The sequence below is a fragment of the Ictidomys tridecemlineatus genome, chromosome 8 (genome assembly GCF_052094955.1).
Source record: "Ictidomys tridecemlineatus isolate mIctTri1 chromosome 8, mIctTri1.hap1, whole genome shotgun sequence".
In the NCBI taxonomy this organism is placed as follows: domain Eukaryota; kingdom Metazoa; phylum Chordata; class Mammalia; order Rodentia; family Sciuridae; genus Ictidomys; species Ictidomys tridecemlineatus.
The window spans coordinates 54,223,829-54,247,232 of NC_135484.1; the positions used below are offsets into that span (position 1 = coordinate 54,223,829).

The 23,404-nt window shown below is 36.3% G+C and overlaps 2 protein-coding genes across 6 annotated transcripts in view; one reads left to right on the top strand and one right to left on the bottom strand.

Annotated features, from left to right (window-relative positions):
• The window catches only part of Cep57l1 (centrosomal protein 57 like 1), a 65,872-nt gene extending 48,766 nt beyond the window's left edge, over positions 1–17,106 (bottom strand). Inside the window, exon 1 of one of the 3 annotated variants that reach the window (XM_040283184.2) lies at positions 16,270–16,358. Coding sequence is in view for 1 of the 3 variants with exons in the window: in XM_013360709.4 (XP_013216163.2) it covers positions 16,283–16,309 (27 nt within the window). In the remaining 2 variants the exon portion in view is untranslated. Of the gene's footprint in view, positions 1–16,192; positions 16,216–16,269 lie in introns of those variants that run through there. The other 2 variants (XM_078019526.1, XM_013360709.4) reach the window with 2 other exon arrangements.
• The window catches only part of Sesn1 (sestrin 1), a 104,666-nt gene continuing 98,002 nt past the window's right edge, over positions 16,741–23,404 (top strand). For 2 of the 3 annotated variants that reach the window (XM_005330151.5, XM_078019524.1), the window contains exon 1: positions 17,367–18,078. In XM_005330151.5, coding sequence (XP_005330208.1) covers positions 17,797–18,078 — 282 coding nt within the window. In that variant the 5' untranslated portion in view covers positions 17,367–17,796. Of the gene's footprint in view, positions 16,765–17,366; positions 18,079–23,404 lie in introns of those variants that run through there. The other variant, XM_078019525.1, reaches the window with a different exon arrangement.

Below are 23,404 nucleotides of genomic sequence, written 5' to 3' on the forward strand. Positions count from 1 at the left end.
AACAACAACAACAAAATAAATAAATAAATAAATAAATAAATCAATAAATCTTCCCTGGGTGAAATAAAAACAAAATAAATGCTAAATTAATGCCATTATTAATCTTAATATTATATCATCCTATAATCCTACTAACTCCAACAGGTAAGCAATAAATGGTATATGAGATGGTTTCAAAAAGTAGAGCACTCAATTGCTCACCATATTTAATATTTACCTACTTATGGTAATTTTACACTGTTACTGCACAAACTCAATTTTTTTATGTTCTGGGAACTTGGGATGGAACTCAGAGGTGCTATACTACTGAGATATATCCCCAGCCCCTTTTATTTTTTATTTTGGGACATGGTCTCACTAAGTTGTCCAGGCTAGCCTTGAACTTCTGAGGCCTTCTGCCTCAGCCTCTACAGTTGCTGGAATTACAAGTGTGCACCACCAGACCAGCTTGCAAATTTAATTTTTATACTTAATGCCTTCTCTAGGCCCAGCTCTTCTTAAGTAATAATAACAATTTGTTCTTTCTTTCTGCCCAAGATGGTAATTTATTTTTTATCAAGTACTATCAGAGTTCATATCTAGTTGAATGTCCTAAAGGTGCCTCAAATTTATATCTTTTAAAAAATTTTTTTAAATATTTATTTTTTAGTTTTCAACGGACACAACATCTTTGTTTGGATGTGGTGCTGAGGATCGAACCCGGGCGGCATGCATGCCAGGCGAGCGTGTTACTGCTTGAGCCACATCCCCAGCCCTCAAATTTATATCTTAAATAATATACCATCTTTCCCCTAAAAACTGTTTTGCAGCTGGGCACAGTGGCACATGCCTGTAACCTGAGCAGCTTGGGAGGCTGTGGCAGGAGACTCACAAATTTGAGGTCACCCTTGGCAAATGAGTGAGATTCTGTCTCAGAATACAAAATAAAAAGCACTAGGGGTACAGCTCAGTGGTAGAGTGCCCCTGGGTTCAATCCCCAGTATTAAAAAGCAGCACAACAACAACAAAATAAAATAAAAATAAATAAATAAATAAATGTATATTTTGCTTCTATGATCTTTTTCTTTTTAGTTGTTGATAGACCTTTATTTTATTTATTAATATATGGTGGTGCTGAGAATCGAACCCAGTGCCTCACACATGCCAGGCAAGTAAGCTACCACTGAGCCCCGCTTAGCCTTGCTTCTGCAATCTCAATCTCACCTAACAGCATTAGCTCCCTACTCCTAATCCTCAAATCCTGAGGCTTTCAATGCGTAAAACACTTCTTGAATCACCTGTCCTCTTCCATCCTTACCATCACCGACTAGGCATCCATCATGGATCGCCTGACTATTACAATGGCCTCTGAAAAGATTTTCCTCCTACTAATTGTCTTACAAAACTTTCGATGATTGTACCTCTAGAGTACTCTAATATTGCAATCCAGTTATGTCATTCCAATGCTTAAAACTCTTCAGTGACTGCTCAGTGCCTTCAAAATAAAGTCCAAGTACCTTCTTGGGGGCATATAGATCTATTCTCTATGTATCTATTCTTCTCTCCTTCTCCTACTAAGTGAACACATTTCTAGTGTTCTATTGTTCTCTCCTCCTGTAATATTCTTACCCACCTTGTAAGACACAGTTTATTAGTTAATCTGTTCATGAAGCTTTCCCTTTCCTGGCTCCCTGTGCTGAGCTAACACTCCTCTGTGCAAATCCATATGCTTGCTTAACACACTATATTGAAGTAATCTGTTTATGTCTTTCCCATTAAAGTGCAAGCCCTGAGGACAGGGACCAAGTTTTGCTCATTTTTATAAACTCAGCACCTAATTCGAACCTAAATGCTTGCTTAACTGGATGATTAAAAGCCATGCAAGTTTGGGATTGGGCAGAGGGAAATGAGAGGAGGGGAGGAGGTATAGGGGTGGGAAAGATGGTACAATGAGACAGACATTATTAACCTATGTACACGTATGATTGCATGAATGGTGATTTTGCATGGTGAATTACCAGAGAAATGGAAAGTTGTGCTCCATTTGTGTACAATGAGTCAAAATGCATTCTGCTGCCACATATAACAAATTGGAAAAATAAAAAAATTCAAGATCAAAGTTAAAGTTACTTAAATTAATTATTATTTTTATTATGGCTTGATTAGCAATTTATTATAGAGGTTAATTATTTTGTTTCTCTTGGTATTCAATTTTGTTTTATTTTGTCAATATTGTTGATTTAACCTTATTTTGAGGATGGATAAAAAAATGTGTTTGTGAAATTCAAAATAATAAAACAGCCTACTTATAGAAGAAAAAAAAAAGCCATGCAGAGCTCTAAGATAATCCTACTGAAAAAGGTAAAAGGAGAGATCTGTCATTCAGATCAGAGAGGGTTCTAGCTACTGACAGTAGTATCTGAATTATTCTGTAAAAACAGCAACACAAACACCTAGCTTTGTCTAACATTGCTTTCCTTGGAATTGATAGTTCCAAATTCATAATTCTAGTTCTTTTTTTTCCATATTTTTATTTATTTATTTTTATGTGGTGCTGAGGATCAAACCCAGTGCCTCAATGTGTGAGGCAAGTGCTCTACCACTGAGTTATAGCCCCAGCCCCTCTAGTTCTTATAGTAAGCTGCAGTGTCTTAACAACACTCAATTTTGACCCACATATTTGAGGTAAACAACTGTTCTGAAGGGCTAAAGTAATCTACTGATGGACAGAAATGTTGACAGGCTGATCTGCAAAGAGACACCATTAAGCCCTCACTTTTTTTTTTTTTTTTTCAAACTAGACTTGCTGGCACAGCTGTTAAGGTCTTAGCATGAGAAATAGCATATGTTCTTAAGTAGCACAGAGGGCAAAATGACAAAGCCCAAGTTTTCTGCTCAGTTAAAATGGAAGCTTAATTAAGTTGATCAAAATATACTTTACTTAAATGTACCTACAAAAATTGATATTAATCTTCTCTTAAATGTTCTAGTTCTTCATTGGTTTCTAATGTTCCTACTTTATTTAGAGCTGACTGATGCAGATGCCGAAAGTGCTGCAGTCCTTCCAATGTACACGTTAGTAGACAAAATAGAAAAGGCTCTCTGAGAGCTAGGCACAGTAGTGCACACCTTTAGTCCCAGGTTATTCAGAGGACTGAGGTCAGGAATCGATAAACAGATCACTTTGAGCCAGGAATTCATGGTAGCCTAGGGAAGATAGTAAGAGTCTATCTCAAAACAAATAAACAACAAAAACAAACCTAATGAAGCTCTAGGTTTAGAGCCTATTATAGAAGAATAAGGTATAGCCAAAAAGTATAGCCAAAGGCATTCATAGTGATAAGTTCAATCATAGATAATTCACATATAAATGAATGCTGTCTATAGTTTTTTAAATTATATGACATTTGTTTTTTTCTTGGTTTGTTTTGATAAACAAACCAAGATTTTCTTGGTATTCAATTTTGTTTTATTTTTGTCAACATTGTTGATTTAACCTTATTTTGAGGATGGGTAAAAAAATGTGTTTGTGAAATTCTAAATGTTCTAGCTCTTCATTGGTTTTTAATGTTCCACTGAGCACTTCCATTGGTTAGCCCATCCACTGTCAGTATGTCCACTCAGGGAATGTACATTTTTCTAATTTTGTCTTAAAATAGTATTAAGAAAGTAAATTTGATAACTTTTTTAAAAATGTGAACCCAAAGATAGGGAACATTGGATTGTCCACCACATGTAGTACCTAGGGACTTCAGTCTGAATCCTGGCTTTGGTATTTCTTAGACATGTGACTTTAGATAACTCAATCATTTTGTCTGTTTCTAATAATGGTAGTAATAGTAATGGCACTTTTTAATGTTGTTGATGTGTAAAAGCTTTGTAAATGATAATACTTTTCAAGTGCTAGTGGGAATTTTTAGATTTTGTCTTTTAGGACAGATATGATGAGTAAAGTCCCTAGAATTTCACAAACACATTTTGTACCCATCCTTTTCATTTCTCTGGAGTTGAACCCATGGATGCTTTATTACTGAATTATATCCTTAGCCTTTTTTAAAAAAATTATTTTTATACAGGGTTTCACTAAGTTGCTCAGGGCCTTGCAAAGTTGCCCAGGCTGGTCTTGAACTCGCAATCCCCCTGTCTGAACCTTCCCAGTATCTGTAATTATAAGCATGTCCCACTAAGCCTGGGTTAGAAATAGGTTCAACAACAACAAATATCTATCAATCAAGATATTCATTCCTGATTACAAAAGGAATACAGGCTCCTTCTACAAAATTTGGAAATTGTACAATATAAAAATAAAAACATAAAAATCATTATAAAAATCTATCAATTTGAGGTTATTAAAATATTGTTAATATTTTAATTTATATTAATTCATTCTTTTATTATTTTAACCAAAGTTAGGATTATAAAATGTTTGTCTCAATTGCTTTTGTATTTAACAATACATGATAGATGTTATCATGTATCATTATTCTTTTAAAGTACAAATTTTTAAATGGCAGTACATAATGTTTATGTAAAATTTTCATTAAATTACTTTAGAAATTATATTGTTAGGTCAAACATAGTTTTATTGCTTCTGATATTTATTGTCCAACTATCATAATGTCAGAAACTTTTAAATTAACCCATTACTGAAATTTTTTTTTAAAGAGAGAGAGAGAGAGAGAGAGAGAATTTTTTTTTTAATATTTATTTTTTAGTTTTCGGTGGACACAACATCTTTATTTGTATGTGGTGCTGAGGATTGAACCCAGGTCCGCGCACATGCCAGGCAAGCAAGCTACCGCTTGAGCCACATCCCCAGCCCATTACTGCAATTTTTTAGGACTTAGACAAAAGTCCTAATTCTTACCATGTCCTGGAGACTAATTCTCCCGCCAATAATACTCTCTTTAAACAAATTTCTCTTGGTTACTTGTTCTCAAAAGCTTTATGACAAACCTAGAAAAAGCAAAATGTACAAATAACCCTTCATATCTGTCCTAAAAGACAAAATCTAAAAATTCCCACTAGCACTTGAAAAGTATTATCATTTACAAATAAGCAAAAAAAAAAAAGTATTATCATTTACATCAACAACATTAAAAAGTGCCATTACTGGGGGCTGAGGATGTGGCTCAAGCGGTAGGGCGCTTGCCTGGCATGCGTGCGGCCTAGGTTCGATCCTCAGCACCACATACCAACAAAGATGTTGTGTCTGCCGAGAACTAGAAAATAAATATTTAAAAAAATTCTCTCTCTCTCTCTCTCTCTCTCCCTCCTCTCTCACTCTCTCTTTAAAAAAAAAAAAGTGCCATTACTACCATTATTAGAAACAGACAAAATGACTGAGTTAGCTAAAGTCAGATGTCTAAGAAATACCAAGCCAGGATTCAGACTGAAGTCCCTAGGTACTACATGTGGTGGACAATCCAATGTTCCCTATCTTTGGGTTCACATTTTTAAAAAAGTTATCAAATTTACTTTCTTAATACTATTTTAAGACAAAATTAGAAAAATGTACATTCCCTGAGTGGACATACTGACAGTGGATGGGCTAACCAATACAAGTGCTCAGTGGAAACTGCCAACTGTCCTCACCACCCAGCTTGTGCCCAGTGGGCAATGGCCAGAGCCTGAGTGCCAAGAGAACCTGTACAGGGGAGGTAGAGCCGCTGCCACAGTGTTTCCAGATGGAGAATGGGGAGACAGCAAGTCACCCAGTGCTGGGTAGTACAGGTATAATCTCCAGTGCCTGCAGAGATGCGGCTTATCTCTTAGGATAAGAAGTTGATAGTAGGCACAGGGGCATGGTGGGGTCTGGGGACAGGGTTGGTGGTTTACTCGTGTTCATTTATGGAATCTTCCAGAGCCTTGGTTTGCACAGGGTAGATGCCCACAAAAGAGTTTTTTAACCAGAATAAAACAAAAACAAACAAAAATTGCTCAATAGCAGACAGATGCAGTTTAAAGTTAGCATATTCCACACAGAGAGAAACATGTATGACTGAGCATAATTCAATTTGTAAATTTTCTAAAGAAAATAAACATTACAACTATTAGAACTGCTTTTACCTATAGATAGACCTACTGCAGAGATCACAACTGAGAAAAACATAAAGCACTTAAAAAGAAGAACACTCTGAGGAAACTATTTTCTCCTTAAAAAGAAAAGAAAAAAAAAAAGCAAGCCAGATGTAGCAGCACATGCCTGTAATACTGGTGACTTGGAAGGCTGAAGCAGAAGGATCACAAGTTTGAGGGCAGCCTCAGCTATTTAGCAAGGCCTCAAGTAACTCACTGAGACCCTGACTCAAAATTTTAAAAATAATGCATAAAAAGAGCTGGAGGGGGTGGGGGGGTGCTGGTGCAAGCCTATAATCCCAGTGACTTGGAAGGCTGAGGCAGAGGATCACAAGCTCAAGACTAGAGGCAGGAATGTTAGCAGAGACCCTGTCTCAAACTTTTTTTAAAAAAAAGGCTGGGAATGTGACTCAGTGGTTAAGCAACCGCAAGGGTTCAATCTCTGGTACCAAAAAAAAAAAAAAAAAAAAATGGAACTGGGAATGGAGCTCAGTGGTTTATCCCCCAGAAGTCTCCCCCAAAAGCAAACATCTATTTTCTCCATTTCTCTTTTCCATCCATTAATATCCAGAATTTCCTCTAACAAAAAATAAAACATTAATAGCAGATAGTTTTGATATTGGTAATTTTTAACTTTTAAAAAGCTATCACCTATTGTTAATTTAACATTATTTTAATGTATTTATTAATTAGTTTATCTGATTTAATGTAGTGCTTAACACACACAGATTTATTCTAGAAATTTCTGCACACAATTGCCCTCCCTAAAGTTCCCTACAAGGGCATCTTACTCATTAATATTCAGTAAGCATATGTTATTCTTAATTCAATTAATGTAGTAGAAAGACATTTTTAAAAAGTACATCTAAGTCTACCTATGCATGGTGGTACACATATGTAATCCCAGCACCTTAGGATATTGAGGCAGAAAGACTGTAACTTAGAGGCCAACCTGGGCAATTTAGAGAGACCCTGTCTCAAAAAAAAAAAGAGGGGGAGGGCTGGAGATACAGTTCAGTGATAAAATGTCCCTAGGTTCAATCCCCAATACTTTAGGGGGCGGGAAGGGCAGATGGATATGAAAACTAGGCTAAGGATATAGCTCAGTGGTACAGTGGTTGCCTAGCACATGCAAGCCACCAAGTTTGATATCCAGCACCACAAACAAAAAACCCAATCATTTAATACTTAAAAATTATAGATTTCATTAAGGATTCATACTATTAAATTATATTTACCAAAACTAGAATTCTAGTGTCATAGAATGTTAGAGTTACCTCCTAAATTGATTTCGAGGCAAACAAATTTGGGGAAATGGATAAACAAAATTTAACCAATTTCCTTATTAGCAAGCCTTGTCAGTATCTTTAATATGCTTCTATTACTATGAATTTCTAAAACACAGATAGAACATTCATTTCCTAAACTTATTTGCAACAGAAACCTTTCTTGAGGATCCTGTTGAGATCAGCATTCCACAGAACAGACTTACACTCTTTAGTGCAGCTCTACATAGAAGACTACTATCAAGACAGGGATTGAAAAAAAAAATATATATATATATGTATATATATGATAAAAAAGAAATAACTCTTTATAGTAGAAATAACAAATTGTCTAAGGCATTCTTGTCTGTGGCATACTACATGAAAAATTCCTACTTCGAATAAGGGACTGTCCTATTTTAAAAAGGTTAAAAATTGTATTTTTCAATAATTTAAGCTCACTTTATTTAGTAAATAACATCTCTGGTCTATCTATTTGACTGAATCATGAATCATGATAATATAGTCAAATTATTTGGTAGCTTCTACAACATTTTCAATTAACACACAAAAAAAACCCTTATCACTGGAGGGTTCATAGACGAGACAATAAAACTGAGCAAAAGATTCAAACAAATTGTACAAAATTATTTTGGAGAAAAAAATTGAATTTGTCTCTTAAATTTTCTATATTAATAATGATTTAAATATATATATAAATATATTATTTAATATCATCTATTATTAATACCACCATCTGTTCCACTTAATAACATACCATTTAATAACATTATCTGTTAATAATACCATCATCTGTTCCTTTCTGAAGAGAAGAATTTAAAAAATTGCAATTAGGACAAAGTGAGGAAAATAGAGAACATTAAACACCACAGTCTTTATATGCTCGGTGTCAGAGACTCCTCCCAAACTCTACTGCTCACTGCTAGGACTTTACATTTGGATTCATTGATGTTATGATGAAAACACTAACTTATAACTAGTTATGTGATCTTGTTCTAATTAGTATATTAAACTCTCCATAGCTTCATCTACATTTATAAATTAAAGCGTTAAGTCATCTTGAAGTTCTTGTCCATTTATAAAAGTTCTAACCAAGGCAAACTTTCTAAACCATGCCAATCTAAAAAAGTAAAAACAAAAAAACAAACAAACAAACCAAAAAACCCACACACAATTTCTATAATTTCAACAAGTAGTTGAAATGCTTGCATTTAAGAAAAACTTGTAAATAATTGTTAAATTTACATACAAGAAGGAAAATATTGTATTTTACAATATGAAAAGCTCTATTTGCCCGGGAATAGTGGCTCATTCCTCTGCATCCTAGTGACAGAGGCTGAGTCAGGAGGATCTAAATAAAGTTCAAGGCCAGCCTCAGCAATTTAGTGAATCACTAAGCAACTTAGTCCATCAGGCTAGGGATGAGGCTCAGTGGATTAGCACCCATGGGTTTAATCTCTGGTACCTAAATAAATGAATCCCCAGGCTGGCCTTGAATTTGTGATTCTACTGCCTCAACCTCCCAAATCTATGGGCTTTTAGGCTTGCAGCACCACCAGGTTGGAGTTAGGTTTTCTTACATGTTTAAAATGATTAAGAAAATTAGATTTATTAAATGTAGAAGTCTAATTTACTGAATTCACAAAAGTTACTTACTAAGGAAGACACTGCATATTAAGTTTGCAAATCAGCCCTGATGATTGTTTCAAGTATTGGAGAAAATATGATAGGCTAAACTGAAAAAAAAAAAGTTATTCATTTTAAAATAGTTTGAAATGATTAAGGAATTTACATGTGTATGTACTAGTCCATATTTGAATATTCAAACTTTTAGACTGATAAGTTAACCAAACATGAATCCAAAAGTCAAAATTCTTATTTCCATGGAGAAAGTATTAGACCTAAAAACAGACCTAGTAAAATTTGTAAGTTAAATTCAAAGGCTTAAGAAAAAAATGTTTAAAAAAAAAACAACTTTAATGAATTGAAAACTAAATAAACTAAAAATATTCCTTTTCAAGAATAAAAATCTATCTCAGATAATAAAAACACCAATTGACAATAAGGATGCCCACTATTTAACACTATTAGTACTATTTAATACTGAACTAGAGATTTTGATAAACTGATAAAACATAAAAAACAAAATGTATAAGAGTGTAAACAAGCTTGTAATTCCAGTAATTCAGGAGGCTGAGGTAGGAAGACTGCAAGATGGAGGCCAGCTTGGGCAATTTAGCAAGATCCTGTCTCAAAACAAAAAATAAAAAGGGCTGGGGATCTAGCTATATGGTAGAGTGTCTCTGGATTCTATCCCCAGAACATTATAATGATGATGATAATGTAGTAAAAGGAACTAACAAAAATTTTAACTGGAGGAAATATGACCGTCTAAATACACTGTATAATATAGCATAGACAATCATCTAGAAAATGTAATTTTGAAATGTATATTCACACAATAGGGTCAGAACTATAGGAATCATAGGAATAATGACAAAAATCTTTAAGATCTTTGTGAACAAGAATAAGGACATAGGGCTGAGGATGTGGCTCAAGCGGTAGTGCGCTCGCCTGGCATGCGTGCGGCCCGGGTTCGATCCTTAGCACTACATACAAACAAAGATGTTGTGTCCCCTGAAAACTAAAATAAATAAATAAATATCAAAAATTCTCTCTCTCTCTCTCCCCCTCCTCTATCTATAAAAAAAAAAAGAACAAGGAGACATATTGCTCTACTAGTTATTAAGATTTATTATAGCCCTTTAGAAATTAAAATAGTGGCCCAAAAGGAGAAAAAGATATCCACAGAACAGAAAAGTCAGTTCAGAAATAGACTCTCATAAATGTGGGAATTTGGTATATGAAAAAGAAGGCATTTTAAAAAAATATTTATTTTTTAGTTGTAGTTGAACATGATACCTTTATTTTATTTATTTATTTTTACGTGGTGCTGAGGAGCGAACCAGGGGCTCGCACATGCTAGGCAAGTGCTCAACCGCTGAGCCACAACCTCAGCCCAAGAGGGCATTTTTAAGAGGGAGCAAATTGGCTATTCACAATTTGTGCCAAGATACCAAGTTATCCACATTATAAAAAATAAACATATATCTCTACTTCATGTCAAAAATATATTCCAACTATACTGACCATCTACATGTGATTAACTCTATTAAAGTTTACTATAAAACAACTTATAAAACAAATCCACCACTGACAAAATTTTTAAAAAGCAAAATACACAGCAACGTTTTAGAAATTCGGAAACAACTTTTCTACAAATCATTAAGAAAAACACAACTAATAAAATGATAAAAGGTGTTAAGAGAGAGAAAACATCAACTGATTTTTTTTAAAAAATGTGGCAATGAGGATCGAACCCAATGCCTTACTCAAACGAGGCAAACGCTCAGCCACTGAGCTACAACCCCAGCCCAACATCAACTGATTAAAAACAAAACATAACAAAACACTTCACTAAATCAGAAAAACACAATTAAAACAAACAGGGATGGTGGCTCATGCCATAGCTTCCGTCTAGGAATTCAGAGGCCAGCCTTAGCAACATGGTTAAGACCCCATCTCTAAAAATAAATAACTTAAAAAAAAATAAGGAAGTATTTCACATCCATTAGATTAACAAAATCTTAAAAAGAAGGCTGTTGAAGTGAAGTGGCAAGGAGGTCGCAAAATGAAAATTTCCACTAATTGCTGCTGGGAGTGTAAACTGGTATGAAATTCTGGAAGACTATTTGAAAACTGTGATGCTGTATGTATCCTGTAACTCAGTAATTACACTTTTCAGTATTTATAAGTGAACCGTAGAGAAAATGGCACATGTTCACTGGAGATACGTAGAATGATGTTCATTATAGTACTGGTTACAACTGAAAAAAAAAAAAGTTACCTAAATACACATTAATCAAGACTAAATAAGTAGATTGTTTCATCTTCATACAGTGAAATACCATACAGTAGCTAAAATTTTTAAAAACTAGCTATAAAATAGCAATATAAACTCTGAAAATATACTCGAGTGAGAAAAAGCAAGTTACAGAATGATAAGTATAGTTAGATGTATTCTATGTAAATTTTTTTAAAACATGGAGACATTACTATGCAAAGGATAATTTCATAACACATTATTTTTTTCAATGAAATGAAGCAAAATGTTAAGACCTGTTCATTCCAGAGGTATTATTATGTTATTGTGGGTTTTTGTGGCTTCTGTTGTTGTTTAGAATAATTAATGTTTTTTAATGACAAAATTTTGTTATCCCTATATATGTATATATGTATATAGTTGTTTAGAATAATTAATGATTTTAATGACAAAATTTTGTTATCTATATATATGTGTATATATATATATATATATATGCTTGTATATATACAGTCACATAAAACGTGGATAAGGGAAATAATTAGAAAAACAAGGATAAAATCAGAAGTAAAAGATTTATAAAATTCATGTCATAAATTGTTGAGTTGGCTCAATATATCTTAAAAGAAAGGCAAAATGAATAAGGACTTAGTGATTATTGCTGTCAAAAAATATATCCATTAACATGGCAGAAATACTGGAAGAATTTAGATATTCAAAATACACTATAACATGGAAGCACTAAAGACAAAAAATGGAGAATTATTAGTAAAGTAGATTTAAGTGATTTATTGATTTATTCTGAAGGATAGAAGGAAAACATGAAAAAAAGAGAACTGTATTTTGAGAACAATATGCATGAGTGTTTCAAAAAGTAGGCTTTTGAAAGTCTCAAATGAACATCATTTAATTCAATCTTGTGAAGATCTTATTTTTTAAAGAAAAACTTAAAAATAAAATCTAAAATTTCAAAATTTAAGAGCAAAGCTTTATGATTCACTTGGGCAACACAAAGATATTCATATAATACTTAGTTGACATTGACAAAACATTTTTCAACAAGTCAAAAGAAGAAAAACCAAGGACACATTTGGAGGCAAAGGTACTTGTGTTAATAAATGATAAATAATTAGAATAATTTTCTTAAAAATTGAAGTTAGCCATTATAGAAGGAAATACTTCAAGTTCTGATAGCTTCAGTGTTTTATTATATTTTCTATTAGGGAGAAACAACAGGTAGGTTTTTGCAACCCTGCATGAAGAGGAAAATACTAGCAAATAAATAGCAATGTAGACAAATAACAAGATAATTGACTTGGAGAAAAATACTTCTAAATGAAGGAAGTGTCCTTGACTAATCATTTGCACTTAGAGCACTCAGTACATGTTAACAGTAGATAACAGAAAGGCAGCCCTGAAATGGAACTGTTAGTTCTGTATCCTGATGTGTTCTGGATAAAGACTGTGCCTGGCTTTTTCCCTAGGCAGACTTCAAACCTCTTTCCCAAGGAAAACTTTTAAAGAATGACACTTAATAAACTGTAAAGATTCTGTATACTAGTTTTTTTCTTTTCACAGTTTTTTTAACCTTTTAATATTAGTTATCAAAGCAGTTAATAATTTCAGATCTAGTAAAAAATTCATTAATAAAAATATAAATCTAGGAATTTTAGACCTTATACCGTTACAAAAATTAACTCAAAAAATAGACCACAAACCAATATGTAAATGACAAAAACGTAAAACTTGAAGAAGATAACAAATGAGAAAATCTAGTTGACCCTGGGTATGGAAATGAGTTTTATTTTTTTAGTTAATTAATTTATTTAGATACATTAGATTGAACCCAGAGGCATTTTAGTACTGTACTACATTCCCAGCCATTTATTAATTTTTAATGTTTTGGTACTAGGGATTGAACCTAGAGGTGCTTTACCACTGAGCTACATCTCCAGAATTTTTTTTTTTTTTTGAGACAGGATCTTGCTAAATTGCTGAGGTTGGTCTTGAACTTACAATCCTCCTGCCTCAGCCTCCCTAGTCTCTGGGATTATAAGTGGGTGCTATCACATCTGGCTTATATTTTATTTTGAGACAGGGTCTTACTAAATTGCACAGGCTAGTCTCAAACTTGGGATCCTCCTGCCTTACCCTGCAGAGTTGGGATTATAGGTATGTGCCCTGTCCCACTATAGTGGTGATTTCAGATGCAACAACAAGAAAACATTATCCATGAATGAAGAAAATGATAAATTGGACTTCGTTAAAATTAAAAACTTCTGCTTTACAAAGGACACTGTTATGAGAATGAAAAAACAAGCCACAAATTTGGAGAAAATATTAATAATAAAGGACTTGTGCCAAAAATACAAAAATAACTCTTAAAACTCAACAATAAGAAAACAACCCAAATAAAGTGGGCAAAGGGCAGTTGGGAGTGGTGGTGTACTGTGCACCTGTAATTCTGGAGGCTCAGTCAAGAGGATCCCAAGTTAGAGACCAACCTCAGAAATTTAAAAAAAAAATTTTTTTTTAGTTGTGGTTGGTACAATATCTTTTTTTATTTGTTTTTATGTGGTTCTGAGGATCGAACCTAGTACCTCACATGTGCAAGGCAAGTGCTCTACCACTGAGCTTTGGCTCCAGCACCTAACCTCAGAAATTTAGTGAGGCCCTAAGCAACTTAGCCAAACCTGTCTTAAATAAATAAATAAATAAAGGGTTGGGGATGTGGCTCAATGGTTAAATGCCCCTCAGTTCAAAACCAAACAAAAACAACAACAACAAAAAAGAACAAAAAATAGGTGCCAGGAGCCATCCATGAACTGTGTGTGAACTAAAATCGGGATGGAAGCATTTGGGTAGGAAATTCTGGTGTCTGGGAACTCACAGCAGCACTCCTGCTGGTGAGACTGCCCAATACATGTGAATTCCTATCCAGCACTGCCACAAGTTCCATACAGTAGGGGAGATGGGGTGACCTGCTAGAGCTACAGGGCCACACAGCCTCTCAGAGATGGGTGAGGCTTGCAAAGATGCCAATCAATCTGTTGACTGCAATTCACCATAAAGCAAGGGGAAGGGAAGCAAATTAAAACAATAATGGAATACTATTGCATATCTATCAGAGTGGCTAAAATCCAAAACATTGACAACACCAAATCCTGAAAAAGATGTGGAGCGGGGACTACTCAATGGTACAGGTACTTAGGCAGTTATTCTTTTCCTTTTTTGTGGAACTTGTGATTAAATCCAGGGCCTCAAGCATGCTAGGCAAGTGCTCTACTGCTGAGTCACACTCCCAGTCCCAGTTGAGCTTCTTAACAAACTGAACATAGGTGGGAAGTGGTGGCACATGCCTGTAACCCAGTGGTTCATGAGGCTGAGGCAGGAGGATCCCAAGTTGGAGGGCAGCCTCTGCAACTGAGACCCTGTCTCAAAAAATAAAAAAGGACTGGGAATGTGGCTTGGTGGTTAAGCACCTTAGGGTTCAATCCCCAGCACTGTCCAAAAAATAAAAATAAAAAACTGCTATGAAGACCAAAATTGTACCTATAGTTAGATCTTCTGTCTCATCTGCAGACTCATTTATCCAACTGCTTCTTCCATGCGCCACTTGAATGTTTTAAATGTTTATCAAACTTAGCATGGCCAACCTGAATTATCAATTTCTCTCCTTAAACAAATATGCATACTATCCCATAACAATAAATGGCAATTCTTTCCTTCTAGTTGCTCAGGCTGTAACAAGGACTTACCCGACTTTTCACCTTTGCCTGCAAATGTCCTATGGGTGACCAAAAGCTGGATTAAAGACTAGGCATCACTGCCTTCATTTCATGTCCTTCTCCCTTGCTCTGAGTCCCCTTGGATTCTAGTAATAGCAGGTCTGATAGATAAACATCTTGTGATGAGTGGAAGTTATCCCCAGAAAGCCACCCCCCAGGCAACAACAAATTCCTTATCTCGGAGGAGACTCCTGCAGACCAAACCTGAGATGAAGATTTCCCTGACTTTCCAAGATGGGCTAAGCTATCTCCTTGTAGTCATTCCAGCAATATCAAACAGTACTGTAATTGTATATTTAAGCATTGGTTATTCTAACAATTTAAGACTGTGTCTTTTTCACTGTTGAATAATAGTAACTTTAAATTTTTAGAAATGCACCTATTCTGCCATGTGAAGAATTAAAATCTAATGTGGTTATCAGTCCACTGATAGGGGTGGGAAATGGCCTTTCAAACCTGAATTTTCTCAAGAATGACTTTTAAAAACAAAAATAAATTTTAGAGAGAGAAATACAAATGATTGAATTGCTTGAAGATAATAAATTTGGGGTATATTAGTAAGGTTTATATTTTTCTTGTCATATAGCATCCTTAAAGCCTGCAAGAGAATAGGAGGAACAGTGGAATGAATCTGACATAACTTTTCTATGTTCATATACAAATACACCAACAGTGAAACTCCATATCATGCACAACCACGAGAAATAGAATAAGCTGTACTTCATGTATGAGTAATATGTCAAAATACACTCTACTGTCATGTATATCTTAAAAATAAATTTCATTTTTTTTAATCCTGCAAGAATTTACATCTAGGAGTACTGGGAGTCCTTTGCCCTTTAGTCTCATACAAAATGGACAATTTGCTTTCAGAGCGCTGCTTGGGATTTCATTTGACCGAGCAAAAAAGCACAGAACATTCCTCCACTCAAAGGAAAACAAAGGTGCAAAATGCACAGTGATCCCTAATCAATCCTGCTCGTGAAAAGGTGGAAGCAGAGGCAGCAGAGCGAAGCACTTCACCTGTTCCCACAGCATCCTTCTAGCCTGGCCTTACTTGGGGTCGCTCCCACCGACCCTTGGGATCAATATCCCCAAATCCTGGCCTCACCGCAACTGTACTATTTATTTCCACGCAGGTCAATGGAAAGTCTCTGGAGTAAAGGCGGCAACCCTACCTAGATGGCTTCATCTCCAAAACTTTAGAGGAAGTAGAAGAAGGAAAATTCTATCAAAGGAAAAGTGAAGGCCGAACCTTCAGTGCTTACCAGACGCCCACTCTTGGTCAATTCCATCCTCTCGAACCGTTGGTTGGCAAGCAGCTACACACAACGTCGCGATGGCCCCTGGGAGTTGTAGTTTCTGTCGTAAGCAGAACGCGCCGGCAGCATCAAAACTGCATTTCCCAGCAGTCAATGCGAAGACGCCCTGCCTATTTAAATCTGGTTCGGTATAATAAAGAGGCTGACACTATTTTTTAGGCTATTGTTAAATTTAGTTTCAGTTTCTCCATAGGTGTTGTAGTGCTTTTATTTGACGCGCTTGCCCCGCGTAATAAAATCTCAGTGTACCCTATTTCTTATTTTCCCTTCCCCTTCTCCAGACTAGCTACTCCAAACGCCTGGGAACGAAAAGCAATTGCCAGAACAAGCCGTGTGCCTTTGAGGGTGCACGCGCCCTACTCGCAGTCGCGCATGCGTAGAAACCCGCAGCGGTCGGCGGCCGCGCTCAGTGGACTGGGGGTCTGAAGGTAGCCTGCTGGAGGGCGGGGCTTTTCCCAATGGCTTTGCTTCGGCGGGTCGCGTCTGCCTGGGCGGGGAAGAAGGCGCTGGGGCCGGGGCGGCTCCGGGTTTGTGCCGGGCGGAGAAAGGGGAGGGGCTGAGGGCTAAGGACCCCATCTCCCCTCCTTGCTCCCGCCCTCTGGGCCGATCCCACCGATGGGGCTGGGCAAAGGGGCGGGCTCTGTGCCTCAGGCCCTGCAGCTCTGCCAACTCCGCCGCCCTGCCCGGTGCTGGAGGATTCCCGCGGCTGTTCTGTGCCCTCTGGCTTGGCGGCGGCGGCGGCGGCGGGCTAGGGCACAGGGATAAGAGAAGAAGCGGCGTCTTCCAAGGGGTCCGGAGCCAACGGGGCCGGCGACGCTCTGTGTTGTCGCCGCCCGCCGAGACAGCGACTGCTGGAGACTGCCGTCCCCAGGAGCGCCCAACTCTTGGGCCGCACGGCTAAGGGCCAGGGTTCAGCTAGCCTCCCCTGCCGGCGCCCGTCCCACAGCTGGGGCGCTGGAAGAGCTGAGGAGGGCGGGGACTTGTGTCGGAGGAGGGGCGTGGTGGGAACGCTGGGGGAAACCGGTGGCTGCACAGACAAAAAAACACGAATGGCTGGAGAGTGTTCAACTGTTACCAGCCTTTTTGGGCAGAGCACGGATTTGACAGCTCTACAACGTGAGGATATCCGCTGACTCCGCGAGACAGAGAACACTTATTCGAGAATCCCGGTCCTGCAAGCCAGAGCTGTAAGATTGCAACTTTCCAAGTTTTTTTTTTTTTTCAATCTCTGAGCAGAAGACCGCCCTTTTTGGTGGAAGGAAAGGGTGATCGGTCTTGTAAATAGATTGACCGCACCAACTTAAAAAGACACTTCTACTTCCAAATGTCACCCAGACGTGTTTTCGTGACGGGTCGATTTCCCTGAATTTATTCTTACATCTCTCACTTTAAAAATATAAAGTGCTTTTGGGGCATGCTGAAAGGTAACTGAAGACTGCAAAGGAAAAACTCCGATTGTCATGGCTGAAGGAGAGAATGAAGTGAGATGGGATGGACTGTGCAGTAGAGATTCAACTACTAGGGAGACAGCACTGGAAAACATTAGGCAAATCATTTTGAGAAAAACCGAATATCTTCTTTCCGTGAAAGAGACACCTTATCGTTCATCAGAAGCCGGGCTCCTAAATGCTGTTTCTTTGGATGGGTTGAATAAGCTACTTGCTCATCTGCTTATGCTTTCTAAGAGGTGTCCTTTTAAAGATGTAAGAGAGAAAAGTGAGTTTATTCTGAAGAGCGTTCAGGTAAGGGAGAGCATTATAAGTATCGCTTTACTATGAGATTTTACTTGGCAATTACATTGTGTTTGATTCACATATTAGGTTATTAGGAACTATGAATTGAACTCTACTTTAGGGACTTGTGTAAAACAATCAATTTGCGGCCACAGTGAAACAAGATAAACTAAAAATGATTTCCAAATATAAGTAAGCATGTATTCTTTTTCTACAGAGCTTTAGGCAAAAACTGCACTGCTTCTAGGAAAAAAAACATGAAAGTTACAGTTAATTGCAAGACGTTTCTTTATGTTTCTTTTCGTGTTAAATGTAGCCAGTGTGCTTTTCATATTGTTAAGAGTTGTACGAAGAAAGTTTTTCATTTAAAGATTTAAAGCCTCTAAAATGATAAAGGATATTAAATGTTTCCCAGTCAGCTTGTTCAAGATAATTGACGGAACAATTTTTTCTTGTTCTAAAAAACAAACAAACAAACAAATGCAAAGCAACTTTTTTTTTAAAGAGGGGCTATGTAAAACAATAAAAGATTGCTATAAAGAGGCAAATATCTTTAGGTTGAAAAATTGAACCCAGGGAAGGCATATAGTAGAAACAGTTTGATGGTAAATTACTCAACCACCTTTTCTGTGTTTGCTTAAATAGTTTTTCTTTTTATATGCATACCTATTTAAATTGTGAGTGCAGCAAAATTAAAAATATTATAATCCCTCATTTTTATATAATCAATATATTCTGTTTTATTAGGTTTTTAGAGAAATATTTACAGATAAATAATTTTCAGTGACACTTTATATGTACTTGTCAATCTATAAATTAGTCCACAGGTGTTGTTCAAAGTCATAAATGAGAAATTTTTTAAATTTGTAGTTTACTTGCATATATACATTAAGCTAAGCCTGATCATTTTTCTATACTGGCCTGAGTTTAAAGCAACAGAAAACTCATATCCATAAAATAAAGACTCTAAGATCTTGGAATATTTCTTCTCACAAATAACTTTGTAAACAATTTTTTATACTTAATTTTACCAGAAATAATTTTCTTGGTACCTGAAGTTTGTTCTTTTGAGCACAAAAAGTTTTTCTCTCTTATACTATAGTCACTATGACAACCGTTCTTTTCAAATAGGGGCTCACTATGCATATCAGGTACTATTATGTATTGTATAGGATTATGTAATCCACGTCCATGTTTGTGTGTGTGTGTGTGTCCGATTTTTATAGTTTTCTGTCCCTTCCCTTGCTGTTTGTATATTTCACTTAGGTCTCTTCCTGTCCTTTCATCTTGCTCTTCTTTATATTATAGTGAAAAACTAGATAACCAATTTTGTTAAGAATTATATTGAAAATAAAATTAAGCAGGCTCTGGGGAGTGCTGTGTCAAAGGATTGCAATATAAATGTAAGTAAATGGGCACCTGAATCACACCTAGGCTCAAATTCTCCTCCTTTATTAATGTATTGCCATAACCTTGGGCAAGTTACTTGATCTTCTTTAACTTGGATTTTTCACATCTGTTAAATGAGAATAAGAATATAGGGCTATCATGAGAACTGAGAGGTAAAGTGCCCCAGCATAGTGCATGTTCCTCTCCCTTTTCACAAATGAAATATATGGACTATGTGAAATTTATTTCAGTACTCACTGCACCTGTAAAAGGATTTGAGAATTTTCTTTACTGTGAAGATTTCCCATAAACTTACACATTTGAGGAGCTACTAAAGGTTGGACTAAAGGGTACTCTACCACTGAGCTAGATCCCCAGTCCTTTTCATTTTTTTATTTTGAGACAGGGTATTACTATGTTGCTGAGGTGGCCTTGAACTTGGGATACTCCTACCTCAGCCTCAGTAGTAGTAGTCACTGGGATTACAAGCACACACCCTATGCCCAGCTAGACTTAACACTTATTTTTCATTTCTGCATCTATTGTACTTTATTCCTGTCACTATTCTAAGAGGAACTTATATTGTACTATAATGACATGTTTGTGTGTTTGTCTCCCCCCAGGAGGGCTGTAAGTTCTCAAGAGTATTGGCTGGGAACTGGAAGCTATTAAATAAATACCCAGTGGATGAACAAATTTATATTTGCCTTCTTTCTGTTTCTCATCAATCTAGGTAGATGAAATTTCCATTTTAGGGAGTTTCTACCCCTACGTTATTCATCCATCCATGCGTTCGTGCAATAAATGTTTAGTGAAATCCAGTGGTAACAATTTTGACATTCTACTGAGGCAAGACAGGGCATAAAGAAGTAGTCAAATGAAAACATTAATTTTAGATAGTAAGGGAAGACTTTCCTGAGACAGTGACATTTAAGCAGAGACTAAATAAATAAATCAGATTTTTCTGCGAATCAGGACTTAATAATATATTTGAAGGCCTCAGAGCAAATGAATTCTAGGAACAGAATGTGATTCAGTATGATCAAAGTAGACTGTTTGAGGGGGGTGTGAAAATTTAAGAGCATTTGCTCTGGAGTCAGACCTGGTTTCAGTACTTTATTAGCAGTACAATGTGGGTGTTACATAATCACTCCTTGACTCAGTTTCCTAATCTGCAAAATGAGGAAATGTTAGTTTTTCCTTACAGTGTTGCTGTAAGAATAAAAAGGAATTATGCTTGTAAAGCATAACACCATGCCTAATACATAAGAAATACTCAGTATTGTTAGGTATTCTTGCTATTGTTAGGTAGGATCCAAATAACAGAGAGCTTGTAGGCCATGTTAAGGATTGTGGACTTTATCCAGGAAACAATGAGAAGCCACTCAAGACTTCTGAACAAGGTGGTGACCTGATTGATAATGTGTAAGAAAAATTAATCTGAAAGCAAGGTGGAGATGGGTTTCTAGTGTCAAGAGTGGATGTGCCACAACACTTAGAAGGTTGTTCCACTGATCTGTGGCAAAAATGATGGTAGACTAGATGTAGTGAAAGAAGTGGAAAAGGAAATATATTGGGCTGATAATCAAGGAGTTAGTGTACATAGGATATAGTATTTAACTGGATTTAGAAGAGGAAAATAAAAGCAAGATTCACTCTAGTTTGAACTACTTGGTGAATAATATAATCATTTCCTGATATAGAAGAGTGGCAGGAAGTCCATTTAGGAGAAAAATGACTTCTGTTTTAAACATGTTGAGGTTAAGTTGCCTATGAGATATGTGAGTAGAAATGGCTCAGTGGATTTCTGTCCCTACTACCATTATTGTAGTTTTATTATCTCTCACATCTCCAGACTTAACCTAACCCACTCTCCACCTTTCTATCCTTCACATAGCTGCAGAGCCATTTATCTAAATGAAAATCTGCCCATGTTACTTTCCTGTCTAAAACTTTTATAATAGAAGAGAATCTAATGAATGTCACATAATAATTAGCATCCTCTGGCTTCTACTTGCCTGTCTACCCTCTGCCTCACTGCTCCCACCTTATCATCAATCTCACATAGGAAATTAAATAGTAACTCAAATGTAGTACTCCATAATACTTTCATTAGTAAAGCAAGAAAAACTGAAGTGCATATACAATTCCTGCAGCTGTTCTTGAAGGACCTTAAGTGATTGCTTTAGGTCATCTGCAAGGATTATAAGTGGTGAGGGAGAAATGATAAGGTTGTGGTAGGGTGGATTCGACTCCAAATGTCTAGATCTGTTTTTTAAAAAAAATTGGCACATTGGGAGACCACATCTTCTGTTTATAAAACATGTTCTTGATTTATTGATTTCACATCAACAGCATATTGAAATCTGCTTAACACATTTTTGAAAACCATTCTCTACCGGGCACTGTACTTGAACCAGAAGATCAGTAAGTTTGTTACCCTCTATTGTGGAAAGTCCTCTGTTCCCATGGGATGCTATATTTATTCTGGGATGTCTTTTTGATACTCTTGATACCCTAAACAAAGAAACAGAGGTGTTGACCTCAAGCCCACTTTACTGATATAATCTACTAGTGAACTATAGTCTTTTTGCAGGGGGTGGGAGTGGGGGATGGAAGGAGGTACCTGGGATTGAACCTAGGGTTGCTTAGCCATTGATCCACTTCCCCAGCTCTATTTTGAGAGTCTCTTACTAAATTGCTAGGGCCTCACTAAATGGCTGAGACTGGCTTTGAACTTCCATTCCTCCTGGCTTAGCCTCACAAGTCACTGGGATTACATGCATGCGCCACTGTGCCCAGTGTGAACCATAGTCTCAATGAAGCTTATCAAATTAAGATGAAAAATGTGAGTGCATATATCTATCAAAAGATATGAGGAGTATCCTAAATAACATTTTCAAGACTCTTCATTAATCATTTTTATTTTTGTACTATGAAGAGGAAAAACTAAGTTTTCTCATACCAGCATTTAAAGCAATTTGGCTTAAGGTAGAAAATTTGGACTAAGTAAAATAGTTACTTTGTTAAGTGAGGTAAGGAAGGCTTTCATTTAGTGAACATTCTAGAAGCAGACTTGTTTTTTTAGAGTTGTTTTAATGATTGTTTAAGTTTGATTTCTTTTTTATTGCCAGCCAGTAAAGCCAAAAGTTTAAGGTAGTACATCTCAAACATACACTGCTGACTCTTAGGTATCATAGCAAATACAAGAATCCTCTTTCAATATTTACACTAACTTCCCTCTTCATATCCACTATTTTCTGGCCTTTCTTCTTTTATTGATATAGTAAGAACTCCATCCCTTTTTTTCAGAAAGCCTTTGTTTTGAACTCAGGAAAATACTATTTTACTCTCAGGTTTTCTGGGCTTCTTCTTCTTCTTCTTCTTTTTTTTTTTTAATTCTAAATGGTTTGAGGGCAAATACAGAACGAATTTTTTTTTCCTCCTTGTCTTCTGGCTGATAGGATGAATAGTATCTGTTCTATTTACCTTCAGTTGCCTCTTTATAATACCTAAGTGCATCCTGTCTTCTTCCTTTGTTATGAACTTTCAGAAAGGTTGAAACTAACAAGGAGAACTGTGGGAGATGGGGAGACTGATCCCAAGGTTGATCTACCACTGAGCTAATCCCTAGTCCTTTTTATTTCTTACTTAACACCGTCTCCCTAAATTGTTCAGGCTGGCTTCAAACTTGCGATTCTCCTACCTTAGCTTTTTGAATTGCTGGGATTACAAGTGGGCACTACAACCAAGGATATGTATTTTTTAAGTTTTCAAGATTCATGTATTTTATTCCTGTTAGTGCTTTTAACATGGAAATTTTTTTAATTTTAAAGTTATTTTTCTATCATGGTTATTTTGTGTATAAACTAGAGGTGTATTTTGTTCAAAGATGAGATGTTAAATACTTGAGTATTAAATTTCATTTTAAGGTCATGGGTTGTTC